General features: G+C 40.5%; 1 protein-coding gene across 2 annotated transcripts in view; it reads left to right on the plus strand.

The window, feature by feature from the left end:
* The first annotated feature begins 1,394 nt into the window (after positions 1 to 1,394).
* ivns1abp (influenza virus NS1A binding protein) overlaps positions 1,395 to 24,798 on the plus strand; it is a 37,652-nt gene continuing 14,248 nt past the window's right edge. The window contains exons 1-6 of one of the 2 annotated variants that reach the window (XM_087143545.1): positions 1,395 to 1,554; positions 7,328 to 7,508; positions 18,740 to 18,835; positions 22,068 to 22,365; positions 23,998 to 24,122; positions 24,630 to 24,754. In XM_087143545.1, coding sequence (XP_086999671.1) covers positions 7,481 to 7,508; positions 18,740 to 18,835; positions 22,068 to 22,365; positions 23,998 to 24,122; positions 24,630 to 24,754 — 672 coding nt within the window. In that variant the 5' untranslated portion in view covers positions 1,395 to 1,554; positions 7,328 to 7,480. The remainder of the gene's footprint in view (positions 1,555 to 7,327; positions 7,509 to 18,739; positions 18,836 to 22,067; positions 22,366 to 23,997; positions 24,123 to 24,629; positions 24,755 to 24,798) is intronic. The other variant, XM_087143546.1, reaches the window with a different exon arrangement.

Consider the following 24,798-nt stretch of genomic DNA (forward strand, 5'->3'; position numbering starts at 1 on the left):
CTCTGTTAGGTTTCGCTGACATAGCTCCACGATGACGTCACCAAAATGCAAATTAAAATAATATGAAGTTCTAAGAAAGGTAGGAATTGACAACAAACGTGGTGCGAGGTTATGTACAATGTTATAAAACTGATATCCAAATCAAACAGGGGTGGATCCAGATTTTTTCCGGGGGGGATTCAGGAAATTTTAGTTCGCATAAGGGGAAGGGTCTACATGTAGTTGTCAACGATGCTAAACCCATCTATTTCTAGTATTTTGAGCCGAACAATAATTTAATACATTAATACGGGCGTTTCTTAATGGTGCGCCTCCAAGAGTTTGCAACGGTTGGCTAATCACAATGCGTTAGATCTGTCGACCCAATGCGCGTTGTGATTGGCCAACGCGTTGCAAACTCTTGGAGGCGCACTATTGTGAGTCGCCCGTATTAAAACCCCTATTTGGTTTGTGCTTTTGAGGGTGTCCTCCAACCTTTCGTACACGTAAGCCCTTAATTTTTGATCCACGTCTGTCGAATATGGCGTCACGATCAAGCGATTAGTTTCCTCCCTACGTCATGCAAACAGGTGCTAAGGTGGCTTACACGCAAAAGATCAGTGATTGCATTCTGGTGGTATGACGTCATGATTATGTGATAAATTTCCAATTTTCAAAGGAAAATATCTGTAAGGGTAAGCCTTCTTGAATTAGTCTTGGCGGGGAGTCGATTAATGTTATACAGATCCCAACTTGGTGTTGGTGTAATTTTTTATTGAATCGAAACATTTCATTTTTCCTTTCCTTGCGTCATCGATCCAAGAAACTAGTTGCTATTATAAGACATTCACTGTTAATTATTTTTCGGAGAAAGCTCTTTACGTAATGCCCGGTAGTTGCTCCCTTAACGTAACTCCACAAAATCAGCGTTAATTGCTAAAGTTAATGTACACACCAATTGCGAATACATATTAGTGCACCACAAAATAAAACAGCATCAATGGTGATCATTCTCTAGCAGCCGAAAACGTCCGTTCTCTTGTTTTATTTTTGTTTTTGTTTGTTTTGTTTTTTCTTCTTACATTGTTTTTGTTTCAGATTTTGTTTTGGTTCAACTTCTGCTCACTTTCCAAAAGATAAGATCAGGAACGATACGGGGGAGCGCCACGCAAGCCGCACGTTTTCGTCCGTAAGAACGCAATAGCGAAAGTCACGTGGCGAAAACTTTTTACTTGCGCCCTCTGTTGATAAATCGAGTAGTAACTCCTCCCATTTTTATAACATGAATAATGTCTTTTGATAGAATTAACCAATCCAAATGTATTTTACGCAGACCGGACGATGCGTCAAACTGAAACAGTTTGTCTCATTGGCTAAATCAATGTATGACGCATTAATTTGCCGCGAAATATCCAGATTTTTCCGAAGAAATTTGTTGCGCGCACGTACGGCCGGGACGGACGTGCGTATGACCTGTGTGTTTCGCTCGTCGCCATGCGTTGATTGGAAGTGTGCATGTAGTGATGTCCTGCGTGGAACAGCCTGTAACATTACGGGAAAAGAACCCAAACTCATGTGAGTATTTTTGAAAACTTCATCACTGGTTAGGCCTATTCCTAGTAGGCCCCCTATCACCTAGATTTTCTTTAATACGAAAGAAATCAGTCGACATGAATTATTTTGGGGAAGTCTGTAGCCTGACGGTAAACATGGTTGATGGTAAAGTGTGCGAAAATGGTTTGCCTCCATGCTGCAACAATGGTGCAACCTCGCACTCGTCCACGTGTTATTACGTGAAGGTAGAAATAGATCGTTATTATTAGGCGGAAGATTCATGTTGTTCATTTATAATTATATTCAGACCATGCTTATGATTAATGACATAATGCGACTTTGAAGTTTTCTTGTGAAAAATGGGGTTTATATAACGGGTTTGCCCTTACCCAACGTATATATTAATATTTTAAACGCTGTATACTCAGTGCTTGTCCGAGAGCTTGCGAAAAAAAAAGTCACAAGCTTACTCGGGCAAAACCCGTTATATAAATTAACATCTCCCCAATGCAAAAGCACATCTGGTGAAAAAGAATGGGGCTACTAATGCTTCGTGTCTCCCAGCTGAAGAAGTTTCAATTTTTTTTAGTATTGGAAAGCGTTCTACATGTATACAGAGGGGAGGCCTACAGATGGCACGGTTTACAGTCACTTTGCCCCATCCCCACATCGCCCCATCCCCACATCGCCCCATCCCCACATCGCCCCATCCCCACATCGCCCCATCCCCACATCGCCCCAACTCCACTTCACCCCATCCCCACTTCGCCCCAACTCCACTTCGCCCCATCCCCACCTCGCCCCATCCCCACTTCACCCTATTTCCACTTTGCCATCCGTTTTGAGTGTGTTACAATACAAGCCTCTTCAAAATATGGTCGAGGAGTTCCACAAATGGCATGAAACGACATGTAGTTATTTTAGAAAACTCTACGGCATTAAATAAATGTCACCTGCGTTGTCCATTATGGTGAATTAATGCATTTGGTTGGACTAGCATCGGGTTGTTTCTCATCCTCTTTTATTTCAAAGCGACACACACAATTCTGTTCACATCGTTCTGGTAATTGTCGATGCATCCAGACAGCTGTACCCGGGCTCGGCGCTCAGGAAATTTTGTGGAAACAGCTCGCATCAAGTACTAGCAATACAATCTAAAATTAAACTGATGAAATAAATAAATACACACATAGACAAGATACTAAAAATTAATGTAAAGTAACCAATCAATTTTTTTTCGATGCGTGACGGATCACGTACATGAATGGTCGCCGTGGCATGAATAGACTGGTCGCCGCACTCCATCATGCATTCTCTTACACAAGTGCGGCGTGGCTGGAACCAGCACCATGCCCTCGTGTTTTAACCACAGCGACAATGAAACATGAAAAATTTGGGTCCAGTGGTTGGAAAATCAGAATCATTGTTTACGCCTTTGAAAGTTGGATTATCCGATTGTTATTTGGGTACTTGAACGTCAGTGTTTTTACTTGTTGCATCTAGGCCTACTGAAGAACAGAATGAATGATAATCAATGGGGCCAAGTGGTAATGGGGCAAAGTGGTTAGGGGCGAAGTGGACATGGGGCGAAGTGGAAAGGGGGCGAAGTGACTGACACCTGTTGTCACTCCTTCCTCCATGCTTGACTTGCCTACTTCCTGAACAGTAAGCATTGGCAAGGTACTACTCCATAGGCCTTTCTGATTCCTGCTATTTGATGGTTCCATATGCAACGTCATTTGAAAAGTGCCCTACAGTTGTACCAAAGAAAACCTCCGTTGGCTCTTTCTTGATTAAATCTTCCCCTAAAAAGTCTGTAATAATACTAGGTAACCTATATCATGAAACTACTGGGCACATGTATATTTTGTAGAGTGTAACCTACATTATGAGCAAAAATGAGCTTTTTCCAACCATCCTGACCTAGAAATCCCTTGACAATCCACACACAAAATTGAACTTTTCATGTTTTTGCTTTCTGATGGCTATTAAGTCACTGTAGGGAAGAATTACCGGCATTGGTATATTGAACTCTTCCCATCTTATAAAGAACACCCTACATGTAACTCTAACCGACAGACATAACCAGATGACCAGATTAAAGACGTGTGATTGGGTTGCTGCGATACTGGTTAATCCTGTCATACCTGTATTAACGTATTTCCAACCACCACTAGATCATCACCTTTTCTAATTCATGGGTTTCTTTTGAAAAAGGAAGTAAAGCCAGAAATTTTGTATGGGATCGACCTATCATTGCTATGGTGCAGCATCATTGAGTGGAGTGCAGATCCAACGAGCACACCCAACAAGAACGACAAGGCCACTTTGTTAGGAGTTGTATAGCATACATTTCCATGATTGATGAGCCTGGTTGGTTGGTAGCACCTCAGATGTTGCTCAATTGTGCTGCTGTCTGACGATCGTCGTGGCAGTAGTCCGTCACTTTTTCTTTCAAATCTTATCCATTCCTCGCAAAGATCAATTTGAAAAGAAGAGACGTCTCTAATTGGAAGTACAGGAGCCATCAACAGTACAGAACACCTCAAATGTCCTTATTTTGTTTATTGTGTAATTCCACATTATTTAATAACTTGCAAGTTCCTCTTTGAAATAATGGAGATGTGTGTTTTGTCGTGCATTCATAGTGCCATAGCACTGTATGGTACATTGTCTTATCTATTGTATTTTATGGCTTCAGGGAACAATGAGGTCATGTCCTCTTACAAGCGACTGCGCTGTGTACTACATTTTACTACTAAGTAGTACCATGGTAGAACTTTGTATTCAGGGTTGTCAGGGTAAAAAAGATATTCATTGATGAGAATAGGGCTTTCTGGCAAACACAACTGAGAAATAACTCTTTCCCAGTAACAGCGTTTACATCAAAATCTTTGACCCTAACCTTCCCCAACCGCACAGAATTAAACAGTAGTAAAGTGTTTTTAATTCTGTGGGGATAGGTCTGGTAGGCCCATAACAGCTGGCTTTTGCATTGGGTTTGGCATACCTCAGAAAAACAAAGTCCAACAGCCTCTGTGCACTTAGATGGGTGTTTAACTTCGTGTGAATGGGGAAGGTAAGGGCCAGCAACCCTTGGGAGGTTAGGGTTGAGCACTTTTCAGGGCACCAAACTTGCCTGAAGAAGTGAACCAGTACATTTTTTCACACTGAAAGAAATGCTGAAAACTTACTTGCTGAATCAGAAAATGGAAGTCTATGTGCCCAATCCATTTGGGTGGATTTGAGATGTATTTGTTAAACAGTGATCAGCGCTACCTACATGTACATAGGAGTTAGTCCTGACAGATTATAGATATAAATTGTAGTTTATAAATAACTATGTGTTTACTTGTGTGGAAGAAAAGGTCAGTCCAGTTTATAAATGATGCAGCCCCTCCCCTCTGTTCTTCGCACAGTGAATAAATAATTAACTTGTGATTTGTCCCTTCTGTCAAGCATTGTCTGAGAACGATGCGTTTAGTTTCAAAACACCTGCCGGAAATACCTGGACATCACTTGACACCCTGTGCATAAATACTGTGAGACTAGGGTGGTCTGAAAAATTGCTTCATTAACTTTTCAGAACATATTGTTGCTTTCTGATGGCTGATATATTGAAACGGGAAAAAACTAGTGATTTCGGTGTATGAAATTCTAAAGACCAGGTCCTAAAAATCTCCACTCCGTAGCAGTTTCAGGAAAGTATTGGTGGGTGGGGGGTAAATTCTGTCCTTTTCCCCACTTCTTTAGTTTAGGGTTGATGCTGTCCTGATGAAATTGATAATTTGTACCATATTGTCTGTTGAAAATGCACTTGCCGTGAGTCATTGTAAATAGTTTTTAAGATCATAATCGATCCAGGCTTTTGTGACTTGATGTCAAAAGGGGGACTTTGCCCGAAATCTAGGAGATCAGTCAACAATTAGTAAACAAGATTGCAAAACTTGATCCTGGGCTGCACATGTACTGTACGTAGGACGTTGGACAGTGTGCTTTGGAATTGTCACAAGACTGGGTTTGTCAGGACAGTGACCCGACTCACTTGAACTTGACATTAAGCTTTGGTTGGGACCCCCCTAGTGTTTGCTTAAATGCAATTGATTGATACCACCAGCACTGCACATGCACTTGTTCTGTACATCATGACATGTACAGGAAGCCCACACCAGTCCATGTAAATCCACTGTACCCTTATGTACATGTAAGTACCTACATTGTAAATGAGTGCAGTGAACCAGGATGCTGACATCTAGTTGACCTCTGCATGTTTTTTCTTTTCTAGCTTTTCCCCTGCCTGCTGGCAGGGTTGTGACGTGCATATTATATGTGTGCATGCTGTACATGTACAGTACATGTTCATGCCAGGTATAGTGTGTGCATGAACATTTTCTTCACTACAAATTATTGATAACAAGTGGCCTTTGAGAATGAAACTAGGCAGAGTAGGCACAAATTTTAACACCCAATACAAAAGCATTTGTACACATATGCACAAGTACACGTCTATTATTCTTTGCGTCTTGGTTAATCACTAAAATGAGTTGATGCAAAATGACAAATATTTTTTCCAGAAACATTTGGTGGTGGTTCTCTGCAGGATTTTTATTTGAGGAAGTGATACAGAAATATTCCTTTGAAATGAGAGTGAAAAAATTTGTTTCATGATAGGAAATGTAAGAAAATTGGATTTGGCGGCTCTGTACATTTTACATACGTGTACATGTATTTCTATGTATGGCACAGTCGTATATGTTGCTGGTTCCGATCTTAATCTTAAAACTGACCTCATCACCAGATGTCATGTACACATGAGAGGTTGCTCCTGGGTGTCGCTGGTTCTCTCTTTGTTATCAGCTGTTGGTTTACTAGAAATACACCGGTGAAACAGAAATGCTTAGTCAGTGATGAGGGTGAGGTCGCTTGGGGTCACAGAGTAAATATAAATGACCTTGCTGTACATGTACTTTGCTAAAAAGGTCCCTGTCAGTGTTTTGATTTTATTGGTTTAAGCTTCTAGGCTTCAAGCATGTATGTGAAAAATTTTTATTAAAAAAATCCTAGAATTTTGTTGGAATTAGAGGCTTTTGTAGGATTTATGTAGGAAGGTGGACCTCAACCACTAACAGTGTACATTTACATGTTGAAGTATGACAGTTGAAAAATGTGTGTGAGTTATTTTAGAAGGTTCAGGAAGGTTTCTAGGAAACCCAACTAAATTTGCATGAGTAAACTGATAATTACCCGTATGTGTACATTGTAAGCACTAACTTTACAGGATTTTATCTGTTTCAAATTGTAATAGTTTTGCTTCAAATCTGAGGCTGAGTTAGTTCAAGTAATTTAACATTGGAGTATTCAGCCTTCTGTTCGATCGAATATTGTTTATACCAAATCCTAGCAGAAGCCCAAAATATGCGTATTTGTGGGATGGTTCGCCTTATTGGTTTTCAGGACACTTTGATGGGGCTGGGAGTCTAACTGATGTCTAGTCCTTATTTGGTTTTGTCCTGATTAGTGATTAATTCCCTTCCAGCGAGATCAAAGAGGAAAAAGTTGAAGGTAATTTTTGTCCTGATGCCGGACACATGCATCAGCTTCCTCAAAGTTTGCTTGTGACACCTTGAAATTCCTTTTTAAGAATGGAATTTTGCAACCAAATAATTGAATTGTGTCCTTTGTTTACATCATTGATTTTCATCCCGGCATGTTCAATTTTAAAACTCGATGTACTAATTTGAAACATTTGAATTTGAGCAATGCTGTTCAAACCTTTTTGAAATCACTCCGACAGATCCCAAGCCTGTCATGATGGAACTTAGTTAACCTTTGCTGCACCCAGTGCTGCTTCCAAGCTTCCTCGCATCCGCCGTCCAACCGAAAACACCGAATATTCAAAGTCTCTAATTGGCACCCTGCTGTGCAGAAGCCCACCAGTCTCCAAACCATGCTGTCCGCCAGTAACAACTTCAACAGTGAGTATACGTTCTTCAAATTGAAATGTTTATTTTTGTGCAGATTTGAGTGTGTGCTTGCTTGCTACAGGAGTTTTGAATGAAATACATCGTCTGAGGATTTTAGTGGTCAACTTGCATGTACTCTGATTTTGACTTTTTTTGCTGAATCCCAGTCAGCCCTCCAATAAGCTCCAAATATTTACATGTATGATAATTCTGCTGGTTCTCTGACCTACAGAAGTAGCTTGACAGCCCATCAAATTTTGCATGTCTCCCGGCATGTAAAAAACAAGTGGCAACCAATTTGAAGATTTTTTTATTCTACACTTATTTTTGAATATTTTTGTCTTGTTCAACATTATCTTGATGAAAAAAAGCTGTCTGTCTGTTGGCAAAAAATTGCTTCTGATATTTACACCCCTCAAACCAGACCCGAATTAATAAAAAAAAAGGGGGGAGGGTGATCTTTTATTGTAAGAGCTGAGAGTTCTTTTGTCAGAGTGGCAGCAATGGCAATGCATCTGGGGCCTGTACAACTGCAACTCCACTTCCAGACGACATGATCGCCGACATTGATCCTGAACCCTGTACTGAGGCTCCCCCCCGCAATATTTTTTTATCTTTGCCTACCAAGTTCCCACATTTTAGAACTTTGAGAACACTGTTTATAAAATGCCCCCTGAGTCTCCTGCTTGGGCATTGTCATAGTAGCCATCAAGCAGCCTGGGGCCAATTTCATAGAGCTGCTTAAGCATGAAATTTGCTTAAGCGTGAAAAACCGTGCTTCAAAAAACACAAAGGTTTACCAGCTCAAACTTTATTTGATTGTCATGCAAACCAGAAGACAGCTAAATACGATCCCCAAACAATATAAACAATGTACATCACATGGAGTTTTGGCTGGTTACTTGATTTATCAAGCAAGGTTTTCTCACGCTTAAGCAAATTTTGTGCTTAAGCAGCTCTATGAAATTTGTCCCTGGTCCTGGACATTAAGGCAAAAATCCCTAAACAAATCGGTACATGTATCCCCTTCCCCCATGGTCCTTCCTTTTGCAGTCTTCTGCTGGTCAGCTTGTGCATCCTTCAGTCCAGCACGCTCCTTGTGGCCGACGTTGGCTGATGTTGGTATTTCCGGCTGACTGACGACAAATAAAGCACTCTCACACAGCCAGGGTGGTGGTGTTACTGGTTATGTATTCCTGTTTGTGTGGGAGAAATGTGAGAGACAGACATCAGTGTGTTTAGTTGAAACAAGATACAAGACAAGAATCTGAAATAGGTTGAGTTCCCGTTTACATTCACGCGATAAAGCTCTCATGTTAGGCAGTGTTGAAATGGCTATAGAGTTGGATAAGAGGATTGGATGTACACGTATGCGGAAGCTTATTTCTTAACCCTTCCAAGTCTCAAAGGAAGACAGGTGTAAAATTGTATTGATTGTGTTCTGGGATTACGTGTTGTACGTCAGCATCCCCCACAGTATTTCAAATGGGAGACAACCCGTGCACTTCACCAGAGAGGGCAGAAAAAAGTCTGAAAAATAGGCTGGAAAAATAATCTACACATATGCACCTATGAAGTGGCACACTGGCTCATGGAGGAACGTAAAGCTCTATGCTGGGCTGTATCGAGTTGGAATCAGCCATGATTTGCTGTTGCGTGGTTGATGGTGCAGGCATCGAAAAGGGCTTATCCGGAAACTACATGTGACTAGTAGACAACTTCAGAATTTCAAGCTGGTCATTGGCCTCTGTTTTGCATGGGCAATGTTTTCGTTACTGAGTTAGAGCCAAGATTAACCCAACAAATGAATTTACTAATGCTCATTTTCAGGTTTTATGTTCTTTTAAGTTTGGCATTCTTAGTCTTGGTTGGTCTGATGTCTTCTGTCCCTGGACCGTGTATTGTGTAGGGCACCGAAAATTGATACCTCTCTAAACATAAACAACCTGGACCAGCTCTGAGAATGAAGGCCCCAATCCACACCACGTCCCAGGTCCCAGGCTCATGTGTACATGTACATTGTTGTATGGTTGTACATATAATGGGGTTGTCCATTTTAGTCTGAAGGTTTGTTGGTGGGAGACCATTCTCTTTATGGTTTCAGAGCTCCCTTACAATTGGCTGGCTGCCTGTTTACTTAGTAATCACATCACAATTGGCCTGTCTTCCAGAGAACAGACAATACCAAGGGTCTCTTCCCTGCCCAGAGGAACAGCTCTCCTTGGAGCTTTTTGTTCAGATGTGGCTTGGATTAAACAGGTTTTATTCTTCCATTGATTACCCAGGCTATTGGGGCCAGCTCCAAAGCCCTGGCCAAACTTAAATGGGAACTGCCCAGTGCTTGGCAGCAGATAAAAGAGTGCTCAATCCTAGTTTTGAAACTAGAGTAACCTATGCCCTGGATACATCAATGCCTCATCAGTAATCTTGGAAGGGGGGGGTCTGTGTCCGTTGGATCAGTATTAGACTGTGACGCAAATTCTTCTCTTGATTGGTCTGCTCTGTTGTACCTCAGTCCTCACTGCTGCTTAAGGGTCTGTGTGCAGGAGATGGAGGTTCTGCTGTTGTCATGGTTGTGCAGAAAATTGGGGCGCTTTTATGCTGCTTAGCATTGTCCTGAAATTGATGCCAATCGGATTCTGATCCCAGATCTCTCCATTACTTTCTCAGACAAATGAGCTGTGTGACCAACAGTGGCATAGGTAGCAAATAGCTAGAAAATGTGGGTGATGGTTCAGCGCCATGGTGATTTCATTTTAATCATTGTCCAAACGCTTTAGAGGAACAGCTGTACTATTTTTGAATTTTTTCAGATGCTCTGTTTGTTTCAGAATATTGTAACCTGGGTTTGCACATGGTATGCACGTTATTATTGGTGTCAGTTATTGCCCTCACTAATTTTTGAAATCTTTTGTCAGTTATGTACCCGTGCCTGTTCAGCTGTCCTGAACATTTCACCTCATCTGAAGCCAAAACTAGAGCCGTAAACATGCCATCCCTTTTTCTGAAGGTTTTGTCACTTTGTGCATTCTTGTTTCATGGAAGGTTGTTTAGAAATGACCCCAGCTTGTTTACCCTCATAAAATGAAACGGTAATGGTTTTTAAAATTTTCTCCAGACATGGTGAACTTTGTTTCACCCCACAGCAGACAACTTCAGTCTGTGCAATCTGTTTGATCCACCTCGTAGTTTTCAGCGTGGCTGGTGTTTCATTCAAGCTTTTTCCAGGTTTCAAAAAAAATTTTTTTTTGCTCAACTGAAGTGGTTTTTTTGGGGGGTTGAAATTACGTGGACTTGCATGGAATTGGCGGAACTGTCTCTATTGAATCACCCTCATCCTGTCGTGTGGCAATTTGGTCGCTCAGTGGGAGGCCAAACCATTGTCAACCCCCACTGTACAGTAAGGACCACTTTGTTGTTATCTCTTTAGTGTCCTACTCCAGGGTCAGGTGTGTTTCAATTCATTCCCAGAGGATAATCCCTGCTGAAATGGCCACTTTCAGCACTCATTTCCAGGATCTGCCTCACGCAGTCTGCACTTGGTCAGTTTTTCACCAAGTCAATAATAATTCTCATTTAAGCAAGCAAAATTAGATTGAAAACAAATTGTAGATGCTGATATAGAATTTTTTTTTTAATGAAAGAGAACTATAACGTAATGGCAGATTAATAAAACTTCCTGGATAATCACATTGTAATCTGCTTGGCTGTATTTCACGTAAAAAGGTCTGGTTTTCCAATCGATAACTGATGAAAATCCATACATTGATTTTCCGTCTTCCCTCAAAGCATTTTTGTTGACAATTTGACAAAGGGTTTGAACCTTTTGTGTAGACAATTTAAAGGGGCATTTGTCCAGTAGTGCATATGTTCTTGGACCAACATCCCTTATATGCGAGATAATGATTTCTAATTTTATATATTAGTACTGTACAATGTGTGGTTAAAAGTAGTGGGTATGCATGGTACATGTATAAGCGGTGTATTCGTATGTCCCTTAAAGGATTAAAACTTTTTTTTTTCAAAAGTACCGAAACAGCTGCTGTTCAAGTGAGCTAAAATCCTGAGAGAGGCGGATGTGCAGGTGTTCTGTATATTAAGTTGGTAACCCTAACCCTACATAATACTTCAAATTACTACTTGTAGTAAAATGTAGTACTGAGCGCTGTCGCTTGTAAGAGGACATGACTTTATTCTGTGAAGCCATAAGATACAATAGATAAGACATTGTACCATACAGTGCTGTGGCACTATGAATGCATGGCTTTATTGTTCTCTGTACAAGTAACAATGGAAGTAACCTAGCCAGAAGTAGTAATCTGTAGTGCTAGGTCCTCCAGGCTCAGACTACTACTTAGTATTTTGTAGTACTGTATAGTGTAAGCCAAACAATATGCTTGGCGGTTAGGGTTAAACATTTGTAAGAATTTACCATAAACAGGCTATCCTCCAGAAGATTGCAGCAGGTTTCATCCCAGATCACGTGTGATTTTTATAGAATATTTTAGTCTTTTTGAGTCTCTTGGAGGGCTCGTGGTCAAACTCGGTCCGTAACCAACTCAGTTCGAGTCAACTGGGTCTCCAGTCTACTTGGTCCCAAATCAACTTGGTCCCATTTAGGGGTTGCAACCGGGAAGGTTACTTTTCAAGCATGGCGTAGATAGACTAAAGTCTTTCAGTCAGATGATGAGAACTTTGAAAGGCCCAACTTTTTTAAAAAGACTTATAATTCTTTGCCAAGAGGTTCCTGTTAAGTTTTAGACTTTTGAACCTTGTTTTAACAGAATTGGTATATCAAAATAAGAAAATAATTGAAACTGTCGTCTGACAAAAAAGATTATCTTGAGACGTTGATCATGTCGTGTAATTCAGTAGTTGGTTTTTACCTTCATTATATATAATTTTTTGTTTTCACTTTTATCACATTCAGTTATAAACGAAACCGGGGGCCAATGAGATGCAACATCCTTTGAAAGGGAAGCTTTTTATGGCTTAATACAGCAAATTATCATCACTCATGGCACAAACCGAATTGCAGAGGTGATTTACGTGTAGTGACTTGTACCCATAAAGAAGCGTCTAAATTGTGCTCAGACGTGCAAGAAAATTGAGATTTTTGGCTGCGTTTGCCACGGGGGGAAAATGTCCGATGGACGTTTCTTTGATCTGACAGGAAAGTAAAATGACAAGCAACGTGTCTGCAGGACACTGATAACATTGATTGCTATTAACTGACACATCAATTGCCAAAGAGGCTGACCTCAAAAATTTTAGCCTTATCCGTTTTTAAATTGATCACTTCCCCCTAGCAACAGCAGTATTGTCAACAGAGGCAAGTTGTCATCAATCAGTGAAGTCACATCAGTGAAATCAAGCATAGAAATACATCTTGATCATAGAACTCCTCTTTTCCACATTTCAGTGGAAATGCAAATACCACTCTGATTATTCAATCTCCTAATATACCCTTTCCATTCCGGGAAGGGAGGGGTACGTACAGATCCCTTGGTAATTAGTGTCCTGTTGTCTCAATGTGTTCATGGAAAACTACTGCACCTTGCACGAGACCCTCACAGAGATATTTTGTCTACTTTTCCCGCATGCTCTACATTTAATATGCATGAGAAGTTTACATAGGTCACATCGGTGTTGCCCTGGAGATGGTGCTGCATTGCATTGTTGCACAATGAAGTGTTTCCTGTTGTTTGGGATGATGGCTTGCATTAAGGCCGGAGGCGCAAGTAAAAGATGGCTATCTCTATATAGGATTGCATGTCAACATGGATCTGGAGTTTCATCAAATCAGTTACGGCAGCCCTGCAAGCGTTAAGACAAATGCACAGATCGCTGCTCTTGAAAAGGTTAAAGAGACATGCGGAACTATTTCTTCGAAAGTTGGGGATGACAAAACAAGAATCAAAATGATATGTGTGTGAGATTTTTGAAAATGTTTGAAGGTTAGTAAAGCCCAAGTGTTTTGTGAATTGGTTTCATACACTCTGTGTTCTGTGAAATGAGCATGAAATTTTGTTATAGAGAGAATTACAAAAGGTAAGAAGATTGTTTTCTGATGTGGACTTGCTTGATGTAAGGTTCTAAATTTTGGCACTTGTACTGAAATTATAAGATTCTCAGTCATCAGAAAAGTTACCCTACAAGTGCATATGCGTGCATGGATGGACAATTAATTTAATTTTAAATTAATCAAATTAATTTTAATTTAATTAACTTAATTTTCATGTGCTTTTTACCACACCCTCTGCAGGCAATACAGTTGTACACACACCGGTGCTTTTGAGTGTTGCTGTATACATGTACATAAATCTCAATGTGTTTGTTTGTTTTTGTTGTTTTTTCAGTTGTTTTAGGTTGGTTGTGTTTAAAAGACCTAAATGTTTACATACTGAATGTAAAACTGAATGTAAAATTCGTGAAAAAAAGTCATGTTTAGAAAGATATAATTCATGTTTATGAGTTGTGTCGAATAGTTTTCGCAGCCAGCTTCTAAGGAACTTGAAAAGAAACCTCGTACATTCTGTGTTCTTGAGTTTCGGATTCTGTTCCTGTGGCTTGTTTAGCTTGGATAGCTTGTTTAGCCTGTAACATTAGCCTGTATCTGCCTTCATGTGGGCATTGTCTCTGTAATTTTTCTCTCTTGGGGGAAAAAAAAGGTGCCAGACAAAAATGTCAAATGGCCCACACTTGTGTGACCTTTGTCAGCATAAATATGGTGGTATTGTTGCCAACTGTCAAACAATAGCCCCAGCTCAGCGGCTTGCCAAAGGTATTGGTTATCTTTGCAGGGGGGGTCTCAAATGCAGCCGTTTGTTGATTAGCATTCGCCAGTTGCATTATCGCACAAATGAGGCTGACCCTTGCAGCAGAGTGCATTCATGTGTACGTGTGCTTGTGCACGTAAGTTCATGTAATGTACATGTACATACCTGCCCTGGTAACTTTGCCATATTGCAAATTAGCGATGACTGATATATTGTCTACGGGGGATCAAAGCAGCTAGGGAATTTAATGTGACCAAGAGAACGGTTTTTATCTCAAGCAAAGTTGTACATTGCAGTTAATGATTAAAAAAGTGAAATCAATGCTACGTTCATGTACATGTACTTGCATATGTTTGAAACTGAAAGCACATGCTTAATAGATGGGCATTAGTAAATTTATTCAAGGAGAGAGTTTACCAATACAACTGTATTTGTCTAATACATGTATGCCTACAGCACGTGCATAACTTGATTTGAAAAGACCGCATTCAATTTTTTTTACATCTGTAAAGCTCATGAGTGACTGAAAATCTAGTTTGTTGAGGACGCTCGTCCTGTTTTCGAACACACTTCACGGCAACACTGACAAAAAAGAGAAAAAAACCTGTCAGAAGTCTGTGTTAATTAACAAAACACTACTTGTACGTGGGTGAGATTTGAAACTGCACAAATTCATCTGGCCTTTAGTTTAAGGGTCATTCTGTAAATGTGAGGTGCAGTTTGCGTCCCTGTAACATCTGACGTACCTGTAACATGCATGATTCTGTAAGTTTCAAACACATTCTTTATTTTCCAAGAGTGGATTAATACCAAATTACCTGCCAAACAAATTAAAATTGTTTGAAGTCAGTTTCAAAGATTTTTCATGTCACATCACAGATGTCAGGTTTAACAGGGACACGAGATTACTACACCTCATAAATATTCATGAGCAAATTGGAACGTGTCATTGGCGAATTCGACCTCGTATCAGGGAAGTAGAAATGATACGCGACCAGGTGACGTCGTCGCGGTGAGTATCCACCTGGCTGCCGTGCGGTAGTTTTTTCTGGTAGCTTAAAAAAATCCCTCTGGACTAGCCTGCCGCGTAAATATTTAGTCTGTGTCATGTAATCTTTATGGAACCAGTCTGGAGTTGTATGCTAATTGGCCTAACTTTTAGAGTAAAGACCCCAAACATATGTCAGCACCAGACTATTGAAACCCTGTTTCTATGCACATGCACTCTACTATCATAACATGGAAATTTAGCTGCTGAAAAACAACAATGGCATCTGTGAGTACAAGTAACATGAGATTTCTGTTTGAATATTTATGAAATGTAGTAAAACAAATACAGCATGGTTTATTTCGGGAAAATAGTAGTAATTACTGGTCCCTCGGTGTGACTAATCTAGTTGACCTACACCTCGGGACCAGTCATTCCCACTACTTCCCCTCAAACCATGCTGTGTTTGTGTAATGCCACACTTTTAACCCCAAATTTATAGAATGTACATACATGCATGTATCAAGACTCACTGATATAATGATAAGTGAATTTGAACTACCCTTTGCATACATGTCTACATGTACATGTAGTGATTGCAGTTGTCAGAGTACCAAGCACAGGTGTAATGGCAGAGGAACATTTTAATTGGAATTCGCCTAATGGATTTTGCAGCCATTATGTCTCAACTACTGTGCATGTGCAGCCAGTTGGCTGGAGGCATTTTATCCATCTTCCAGGGCCACTGGTGATGCACCAAAGATACCCGTCCTCACTGGGAATTAGAAGGGCCACTATTGCGTTTTCCTCCGTGAAAGGTAACATGACATGATTGAAATCGCTTGCATAAAAAGGGAATGTAGCTTCATCCGGAGCAAATCCCTCAAGCAGTTAATCATTTGAAGCTAAAATGAAACAACGTACTTGTACATCCCCGAAGCTGTTGAAATAAAAGAGATTGGAAGTGAACTATGTTTGATTTGGATTGAAATGAGATAAAAATTAGATACGTGCAGTTGGTGTAAAAGTCTAGACTGTCATCTCTTGAGGGATCCCAGCAATTTGGAAAACAAATCTACTCAGAAGGATATTGAGCTTGTTTTTATCAAGTAGGCCTACAAGTACATGCTTGTCTGGTTTACATTTCTTCCCCTTTTTTTAATGTGATGTGTACATGTATCGGCAGTTGCCATGGCTGGTGGTTTTGTTATGAAGAAAAGGTGTAGAGGTCACCTTTTGGAAGGTGTTTTTTTTCCTTGCTGTGCATTGACTGAAAGGGCCAGCTGGTGCAATTAACTGAGGGAAAAGGAGAGGGGGTTTAGTGGGGGGGCCAGGACCACCCTCACCAGGCCGAGCAAAAGTTCATCCACATCCCGCTTTAAAAGCACCAATCTCACACCAGCTGTTCAGAAATAACATGTGTGACCCCTAAATGTTTTTCAGAGAAAGCGAAAGGGAAATAGACACGGTGTCGGATTCCCCTTACAAAGTCAGGCGATGTACCTGGTACGGGTGCTTACATCTTTTCCGTGCAGAAGGGGTACAGTAGTGTGGCATGGGATGGGGAAAGACGTCAGGATAATGGCGTCAAGCTGTTTGCTCAAGTAGGAGTAAGTTCCTACCCCATTGTTGAGAATTGTTTGCAAAGAATTTTCCAAGCAAATTTTACAAGATACCCCCGTACACGTATCCTTTGAATGTAATGTTCAGAACCTGTGCACTTACGCAACATGGGCAGAAAGTATGTTAACCCTAACGTCAGCAAGGGTTGCTGGCCCCAACCTTCCTCATTCACTCACAAAAGTTAAAGTCCCATGGGAATTTGTGCACAGAGGCTGTTGGACTTGGTTTTTTTGAGGTATGCCAAACCCAATGCGAAAGCCAGCTGTTATGGGCCTACCAGACCTTTCCCCACAGAATTAAACACTTTACTACTGTTTAATTCTGTGTGGCTGGGGAAGGTTAGGGTTAATAGTGAAGGAAAGTTTTAATTACTGTAAATATATTCACACAAATATTTGCTTTTTGAATTTCTATCCCTACAGTGATACTGTCTGTAAAAATAGAAACAGTGTTGCAGTAGATTTAGGATGCGGCAGGATATTGGGTTCAAAATACCGATAGTAATGTACATAACATGGACAGAAATTTGTAAAAAAAAAATTTGTTTATGTTACGTACATGTTGTGTTATTGTCCTAAAGACCTACAAAATTGTGGTTATTATAGCCTTTAACAATCCTATAAGTGAGACGATATTTGAGTAAATTCATGCGCTTGATAATAAGCACCCTGTCAATTTATGGCCAAATTTCTGTCCATATTACATGTACATGCATGTTTGTAATTATTTTCCACAATCCCTGCATTTTCTGAGAAAGTCCTGTGTATTTTTCACAGGTTATCAATATGCAAACCTTGGAATGTACAGGAGGGAAAAAAATCTGAACAAAACATCTTGCTTTGGTGTATCCTCTAGTGTCCCTCTCTCAAATACCAAACTTGCAGCCAAGTGTACCCATTAGTGTGGACCTGCCCTTACGAGTATGCACCGGTACCGGTATGTTGGTTACCATGTAAGCTTGTGAATGCTCAAAGGGCAATCGGCATCAAATACCGACACAAAGCAAGCATGTAATTGATGCTACATATTAAAAAATTAAAACAATGATTGTACTTACGTTACAGTACCGATACATGTATTTTTAACTTTCCATGTGTTCACGTACCTTATATTTACAATCTGAATGTGCCTTATGTCACCAGAAAAATGCATCTCAATACTCGATTTTCGTCTCATATGTTAGTACTCTTTCACACACCCCAGGAATACGCATTTACCTTAAGCTGAAGATTAAGAAATGCTGTTGAATTGTGATATTGACCGAAAAGAAAATGATAATTTGGTTTTCATGTTGAATGCAAATAGCCTAGTAACGTGCATTCCAAATCAGCTGAACGGTATGTTGGCATGAGCAGTCGTGCACGCTTGTGTCATGAGAGTTTCATGTGTCATTCAAAGGATTTGACATGTTCAGAAATGTCCGGTGCGTGTTGCTTGTTTATTGAAATTTATGGCTTGATTTTTTCTTTCGTTATTGATCTTTTCTCTTTTCAGCCTTCCCTTTCTACACTGCCTACAGTGTATGTGAGGACAGAGCACTGAAAATGGTTGAGGGTGGTTAAAAAGTCATCAATGTTGATTATTCCAAGGAGATTTATTGAGCAGTTGCATTCCTCGTCATTTTCCTCCTGCCATTATTCCAGTGACTGTTATTTCAGATCTGGCTAATGGATGTATTTCACAGTACAAGAGTGGTTGCCGCAGTCAGTTTTCCATGATGTACGAGTACCATAGTCGACTCCGATCGGTCTAATTTTCCCCAAATCTCCCTGCGTAAAATACCAGCCGCACTCTGTTCTTTTTTCACTTTGTTTTGTGCGTTCTTATCGAGTGTTTTTCTTTAATCTTTGCAGGAATGGCAGCATTTTCGTATCCAGAGGAGAATGGCGCCATGCCACCCAGAACAAATAACGGCATCACATATGCAACGCAGTCCAAGAGATCCCATGGTGTGTCTTTATTTATTTTTTTTCCCTGTCTCTTTTTTTTTTCCTTTGTCTCTCTGCTACGCTGTTTTTCGGCAACTTGGAAGGATGGTATACAGAGGTACAGGTGCATATGCGTTTTCCAAGATGGCTGCCACTGTGCATTTGATGGCTGGTTGATTCCTAAAAAAAAAAAAAAGCAGGTTTGACTGAATCAATTGGCTTCCTAATCAGTAGCTTTCCATGTGTTCCTCCCCCTTTTTTTTTCTTTTGTGAAAATAACCTGGTTAGTTTGGAAGAATTTTCCAAGATGGCTTCAGCTGCATATTGGATGGCTGGCTGATTCCTAAAACTGGCTGGAGGGTGTGAAATCGGCTGCTCAATCAGTGATTTCTTCCAAGCCACGAAGCAATTTTTCTTTTTCTTTTCCTCCCCCCCCTTCATTCAGGGAAAACAAACTTGCCCACAGTTTTCCAAGATGGCCGCCACAGCATGTTGATGGCTGACTGTACTGCCATGATTTCCTTGATGTCTGCCTGATCTGATTTCCTCTCTCCCCATCCCCCTGCAATTTTTTTCCCCCCTTCGTACCAACAATGCCCAACGTTTGCACCAGGTTTTTACCATCTGGTCAATAAAATTTTACGTAAAATTTTAAAGGGTTCTCTTAAAATCTGCCTAGAATGTGTTTGTGTTTTGGTTATATTGTTGGTAAGTTACATTTATATTACATTTAAGTTCGTTAAGTGAGAGATCTGAAGAATTTAACATTGTACTTGTTTTTAACTATTTAGCAAAGATTTCTTCTCCCTCCACATATAACAAAAAGGATGAAAGGGGTAAAGAATGTAAGAAAAAAGTGGAGTTTTGAGAGAAAAAAACATTGCTTTTATGTGCACGTATTAAGATCTGCATGAGTAAATACTTCACGTGTACAAATACGCTGCACAAATCCATGTGCCTTTTTTATCGTTACTCATCACCGTTCGTTTGACTGGCACAGATGGTCTGATGAAATTAATCTGCTCCCTTCCATCCGCATCACATTGTCGATCTTGCCAGCTCCTTAATTCCCCCAAACACTAATCAATATCAAAGAGATGCAGCCTGCGATGGCCATGACCATGTCATATTAACATTAGTGAGATTGAGCCTTATCTCCGTTTGTACACGCTGGGTAAACATGTTCATATATGTACGTGTCCCTAGTGCACACACATCTCTATGCCATTGCTAGACGCCCAGTAGTGTGCATTCACTGTACATGTACTCCATCGCATTCATGTACATGTTCTTCCTTGTACCAGTAAATGTACACTGTACATATACATGTACGTGCGTTCATGCACAGATTAGCTCTGTCTACACTGTATTGTACAAGTGCTTTAGTGTTCATGTTTTAACTGCATCTTTAAAAAAATGGTTATTAATGTTTGCCTGATATTAGTTACTACACTTTCACATGTTGATTGGCAATAATTTTATCTTCATGGGAAACAAAATCTGTTCAAACAGATTTTTCTCCCATTTTGGCACTTCCCCTTCTGAACATTTTATTTAATACATGCGTGTATGCAAATTAATTTCAGTAACCCAGCAAGCTACTGTGACGGGCATCTGTTTTTTTTTCTTATGCATGTAAGTGAAATTTTAAGGTCAGTTTGTTTGCTTATGAGGAGAAACTTGAAAATAGTCGACTCATGATGTTGAAGTCCCCCACATGCAATCAGACATTGAGCTGCCTGGTGTTTCTGCCTCATTAGACATGTCTTCTTTAATAGCCCTCCCCGTTGCCATGGTAACTAACAGACTTGGCAGTGAACCTCCTCGTCTCCTGGGAGAGCAAGCTTTAATCAGGATAGCTCACACGTGCAAGGAATTTTAATTTCTGGAAATATCTTTGGCTGAAATGTCAGGAGACTGAGTTAAACTGGGAAGACTTCAGAGAACATACAGTATGGTCAATGTACATACTGGGAAAAAAGAATAAGCAATAGAAGACTTCAAGAAATAGGAAGGTGTGGCCTGGTGATTAGGATTCATGACTCATAACCAGAGGGTTAGGGGTTCAAATCCAGCTGCTGGCCATATACTGTGTCCATGGGCAAGCCACTTTATCCCACTTGTCTCTTGCCACACCGAGGAGTGTAAGCCGGAGTGTTAGCTGAAGGGTAACCTGCAGGGGACCAGCATCACATCCAGTGTATTCTCAGTCGTTTTGTGCTGCTGAAGTAGGAGATAAGTGCTGGCCCAATGGGCCACATTGGCCATGTTTGGCACCCTAAGTTTACTGAAGTCAGGTCACCAAACAAGAGTGACGATCCTGGTCTGACAAAAGCTGGTTATGTAATAAGCAGACTAAAGGTTAACCTAATCCTTGGCTCTTGTCAAAGGATATAATCAACACCTGTTAAAACCTATATGTAGGCATCAGCGTTTTCATCAAAGTATTAGTTGATGATCTTGAGTTGATCTGAAAACTTCAAAATCTTTCCAAAATTTCCTTCTATTTACAAGAGGCATTCTGATGGTTGTGTTTCCTATCTACTCACATGTGGATTTTGTGTTAAGCTCTCAATTACAGAGTCTCCCCCACAACTTTATTATTTACTGTATAAGGCCGTTGCCCTACATGGTTTTTTTTGTGTGTAATTGTAGCTTTGTACTGGTTGTTTTTTTTTTACTGATGTTTCAACGCTTGGATGAATTTTCTTCCGCTTGGATAACTTACTGCCATACATGTATGTAGGTGCTGGTAGAATGGCATAGTGGACTTACAGATGGTTTTGAGGCGTTCTGGGTCGAGTTTTCACTTCATCGGAGTCCAGTTGCAGATGCTGCACAATTTATAATTCGGTCTTCGTTTTGTTTCAAAGCAGACTCTCTTGACGGTATTCCAGCCGGGTTCAAAGTGATGAAAAGTGAAAAAAAAAACAGGGGACTCGTTTGCTGCTAAATAACTAATAATTTAGACAGAGTTTAGCAAGAACAGCATTCCACTTGAGGGGCGATGTCAGGCATGTGATGCTACTGATGCATCCGTTTTAGGTTGTGGGATAACAAAATTTCAAACTTTTCACACCTTCTCCTGTTTTGGTCTTGACAGAACCTGGATGATATTCCTTGGGCCATTTGAGAGAGTCAGTCGATGATGACGTTCGAAGAGAAGTTCAGGAGCTTTTTCCCCCTTAACTTTTTTCCCCCTCAAAATGTCAGTCTTAGTGCACATCCGTTTCTCGTCTACTCCAACTAACAGAAGACCGGAAGTCGGTTGTCTCGGACCAGCCCCTGATCTACGAGGACGAGACGGGGCCTGGCGCCGTCATGGCCTACCTGAACGAGCTGCGCAAGCAGTACCAGTTTGCCGACGTCCACCTGTCCATCGAGAACCACATCGTGCCAGCTCATCGGGCCGTGCTGGCCTGCAGCAGCCCTTACCTGTATGACTACTACAAGGCGCTGGGCGAGAGTCACAGTGTTCCCCTCAAGCACCTGCTGGAGAACATCAGCCCCTCTGCTGTGGAGTTGCTGGTCAACTTTGCTTACACCGGCAGGTTGGTTGGCAGGGTACCAACCAAAGATGTCTGGTCCTTTGATGACCAGGGGCCGCATTTGGTTGCGCAGTACTTGCACATTTGTATTAGCACAGGCGACACTGATTTTTGTGGTCTATTTTTGTCCCAGCATTATTGCTGATATTACGGTAAAAATAGTCTGCAACTTACGCATGATTAATTAGTTCCATGATAGTATAAATGTTCATGCATGAACAGTATGGCTTGGAAAAAAACAAATAGTAGATTATCACCATCTACTAGCTGAAACATTGTTTTGTTTCTTGTAAAACCTGATAAAATGCCTGCGAAGTCAGTCACTATTAAATATCTGGTGCATTGGCACCTTGAACTGCATGAAAACTATTAACTCGGTAGGCTGTAGAAATGCAGGTTTGGTATTTTTTACGTATCAAACTTTAAGTGGGGAATGTTTTTTTCTAAATGGCTTTTTAAACTATAAATTCAACCATTAGTACTTGCAAATCTTTAAAACAAAGCTTTACATTTTTCAGTTATTGAATTGTTAATGTAATGGCAAAATATGTAGGCATTGTTTATAACTTTTATGCAAAAACAGCGTTAAAGGTTGTGCACGTACGTTACTGGAGCACACCTTACATTAGAAGTATGATCTAAAGCACACGTAAGCATGTCCATGTGCACTGCTGCGCTGGAGTCTTGGTACATGTGTGCTGTCCTGGAAAATTGCTGATTCCATGTGAATATTATAAAAGGTTACATGTAAATGATGGATAGAAGATCATGGCACCAATGAAATTTTTATTTCACTTCGCCCAGTAATATCAGACTAGTTTCTGTTTGGAATTCTCATGAGCCATAATTGAAATTCAGCTGCAGGTTTTGACACCTTACATACATATTACCGCAGGGGTTAGTTTTGCTCAGTTGAGGGAAATCAGTCAATTTCTTTTTTTCATTTGGTTTTTGAAAACTTGGATTGAGAAACAAACGCGCATATACTTGCACGCCTCATGACGCGCCTATGCGATGAGTACCAAAAAAACCACTCCCTCTTTTGTTCCGCTCAGAGCGGATCGCAGTACCAGTGTTGGATTGCATCTCACCACTGAACACACCTTCATGTCTTGGAGTCATACACTCTTACCCAAAATTGTTTTTCTCAGCTCGTTTGACTTCAGTGTTGACAACATTATGTGAGTCATTTTTGCCGACAACCCAAAATTATTATATTAAATGCAATTTTTTGCTAGTAATTTGGGAATCTTGAAGTAATGTTTGGACCAAATGAAAAAAAAAGAAAAACCCTCTTAATTTGATGTTACTGTAAATAAATACAGATATCAGCACCCCTTCAATTGCCTACTCTCAGGCTTCTCTCACATTTTAGATGGTGCCTTATTTGTACGGACTTCACCTTAACACCCAAAATTTCAGGCAAAAATGTCAGATCCCACGGACATAAGAACTGATAAGAACTTGATTCATCGTAAGCCAGCAGTCAGGGATCCTGAAACAAAACCAAGAATTCCGAAATATCCTCAGTTAAAGACTAGCAGGCGTACTGTAGTACAAATGGACGTTTTTTAGCTTTTTTTTTCTGTTTGCATTAGCCTGAGACAATTTATGGTGTGTTTTTTTTGGGTCCAGACTGGAGGTCCCTTACTGTCAAGTGGCGACGGTGTATCAGGCTGCCAGACAGTGGCAGATGGTCCGGGTCAAGAATGCATGCGCTCGACACCTGGTACAGCAGCTGAGTACAAAGAACTGTCTAGGTAAGGTTTGCTGCACCCCAAGTTTTCAATTTCCAGTTTGCGTATTTACACGGAAATGATACTTTGCTTTTGCTCCGTAGATGGCAGATGATGAATGTTAATTAGGTTAGCCATTTCTGAGGACGAAAGCTGTTATTAATGTACTGCTTTTCAGTTATGCTTACGCTAAACTTCTGAAATATTGTGCTGTTTGGTCGATGTGATTTGGGAATGGAAAGCCATTTAGCAGTGCATACATTTATTTGTGAAGTGTTGAAATACCTGTAAGCGCTCCTTTTGTGCTAATTCCACAAAAGAGTGCATTATTCCCTAGACATCACAATTTGTTCTTTATCTCAAAATACTCGGTCTTCTGTAGTGATGTTCTCGTAAATTAGGAAGACTTGGATGTAAAAGAAGGAAGGTCTTTTTTTCCCCAAAGTGGGAAAACTTATTTAGAAACATCTATGTTGTGCCTAATGTCATTACGATGCTGTGTTAATTAATTTTTTTGTTCTTGCTTTCCAGAACTGCGTTCCTTTGCAAGTGAAGAGGAAGATGTGGAATTTCTCTCCATTGTGGATGACTTCCTGAAAAAGAACATTGACAGCGTTGCTTTGACAAATGAATTTCAGGAGTTGCCACGGTTACAGGTATAAATTCATGCCTTAGAACTCCTTCGCTAAATGTTCCTCAG

The sequence above is a fragment of the Acanthaster planci genome, linkage group LG11 (genome assembly GCF_054643075.1).
Source record: "Acanthaster planci isolate LZ-2023a linkage group LG11, COTS_SCS, whole genome shotgun sequence".
NCBI lineage: Eukaryota > Metazoa > Echinodermata > Asteroidea > Valvatida > Acanthasteridae > Acanthaster > Acanthaster planci.